Source organism: Perkinsus marinus, assembly GCF_000006405.1.
Source record: "Perkinsus marinus ATCC 50983 genomic scaffold scf_1104296942562, whole genome shotgun sequence".
Classification (NCBI taxonomy): domain Eukaryota; phylum Perkinsozoa; order Perkinsida; family Perkinsidae; genus Perkinsus; species Perkinsus marinus.
Genome location: NW_003212130.1, coordinates 1 through 1,709, shown reverse-complemented (window position 1 = coordinate 1,709; position 1,709 = coordinate 1). Strand labels below are relative to the sequence as shown.

The 1,709-nt window shown below is 46.6% G+C and overlaps 1 protein-coding gene and 1 non-coding gene across 2 annotated transcripts; both read right to left on the bottom strand.

The window, feature by feature from the left end:
* Positions 1-393: 393 nt before the first annotated feature.
* Pmar_PMAR019608 lies at positions 394-465 on the bottom strand. Its single transcript has one exon. It is a non-coding gene; the product is annotated as a tRNA-Sec (tRNA).
* Positions 466-1,065: 600 nt separating this feature from the next.
* On the bottom strand, positions 1,066-1,496 carry Pmar_PMAR019607 (conserved hypothetical protein; the record flags this gene model as incomplete). The annotated part of the gene is made up of 4 exons (XM_002781387.1): positions 1,066-1,144; positions 1,211-1,278; positions 1,326-1,418; positions 1,479-1,496. 4 exons carry the CDS (start codon positions 1,494-1,496, stop codon positions 1,066-1,068), a joined length of 258 nt encoding a protein of 85 aa, XP_002781433.1.
* Positions 1,497-1,709: the final 213 nt, after the last annotated feature.

Below are 1,709 nucleotides of genomic sequence, written 5' to 3'. Positions count from 1 at the left end.
AAGAGGTTGCAAAAGCTCTAGAGACCGTCGGCGGTGCAGTGGTAGCTGTGATGTATTGCTAGTAGTTGATTACTGCTCTGTGCCGGACTCAGCTTCGGTCCATCGAGGAGTACCGCCTTTCAGCAACTTCGATGACCGTCGCTCACTGAGCGATGAGGAGTTCGAATCGAACTGTTCGATGAAGTGTTTAGTGATTATTGAAGGTCTCTTTGATCACATGCTTTTTAGAAGCGTGTGATCCGAGCGTTGTTGCACGCAGATCTTTCTACATAGGAGAACCACGAAGCTTAGCTGAGTATCGCGTCTTAAGATCCTATATTCGATTTCTAGGCAATGCAGCGCAACTGCTGCACCCGCTCTGTCGTATATCTGTCGATCACAAATTCAAATATATGACCCCGGCCCGATTCGAACGGACAACCTTCTGATCTGAAGTTAGATGCGTTACCGGTACGCCACAGAGCAAAATTGAGTATGGTATTTTGGACTGCTAGGCAACGCACGGCAATCACTATACCCAATCGGTCATACATCTGTTACAAAATCAAGTATATAACCACGGCCCGATTCGAACGGGCAACTTTCTGATCTCGAGTAAGATGAGCTACCGTTGCTCTTCAGGATCGAGCCCGATTGAATTTCCCGAGCGATACGGAAACCGTCATGCCCCCAATTTCACTATGTCTCCTACATGATTAACCTGGTGACTTTATGTGGCAATACGTGTATATCCATGAGTTCCCAAGTTACGCCGATTATGGCATTCCACGCGTTTGCCTTCTGAGAAACATCAGACTCAGTGCTCTTCTCCGCATCACCTTTGTAACCACCGTAAACCCGTAAATTACGACTCGCGGTTAATTCAAGTCATTAGTTACCGAGACAGAACTATTAGGTAGTATATATGCAACATTGTCAGAGCCATCTTCACAGTAGGAATAGGATCAATCAGCTAGACACTCTATAGGCCGCAGTAGTATTAACAGTAGCATAGAACATCTAGTACTATCAACGAGAAACGACACCAACAAGGAGTTGATGACGACGATAGACAGTGATACGCTTCTAGCACTCGCACTGCTGTACATTGGAGCTCTGGCTCTCCGCAGGAGGGTTATTCAAGTTCAGTGTTTGGGACAAATACCTGATGACGGGATATCTCTGATCCATCTGAATAGCAACAAGGGCAAAACGTGAGATGGTATCTCACATCTGCTCCTGCTCCTTAGCCATTGCCGCCTCGTTCTGCAGTGCCCGTCGTGCAATTTCGATGAAAGCCTGAGTAAAAACTATGATGGACAATACCAAGTCGATTCCCGCAGCACCTGCTCAACATTGAGGGAATCCTTAGCGCTAGTCTCAAAACATGGAATATTATTCTTAGATCTGCACCAAGTGGTAGCCCTTGCCTTCGACACCTATCCATAATAGTGAGTCGCCACTCAGCAGAGGACGCTGAGATCAACTCCCCCTAATACCTTGCGCTTTGCCTCCATATCCAATTTATTCCCGACTACCACAAATGGGAATTCCTCGGGGTCCTTCGGTGACGCCTATTATGGTCAGCTTTATTGCAGAGAATGAGTTCAGATAACTTTACTTGTATGAGGAATTCATCCCGCCAGGAATCCAAGCTCTCGAAACTCTTCGGATTGGTGATATCATAGACCAAGCAACAGCAATCAGCACCACGGTAAAACGCCACTCCT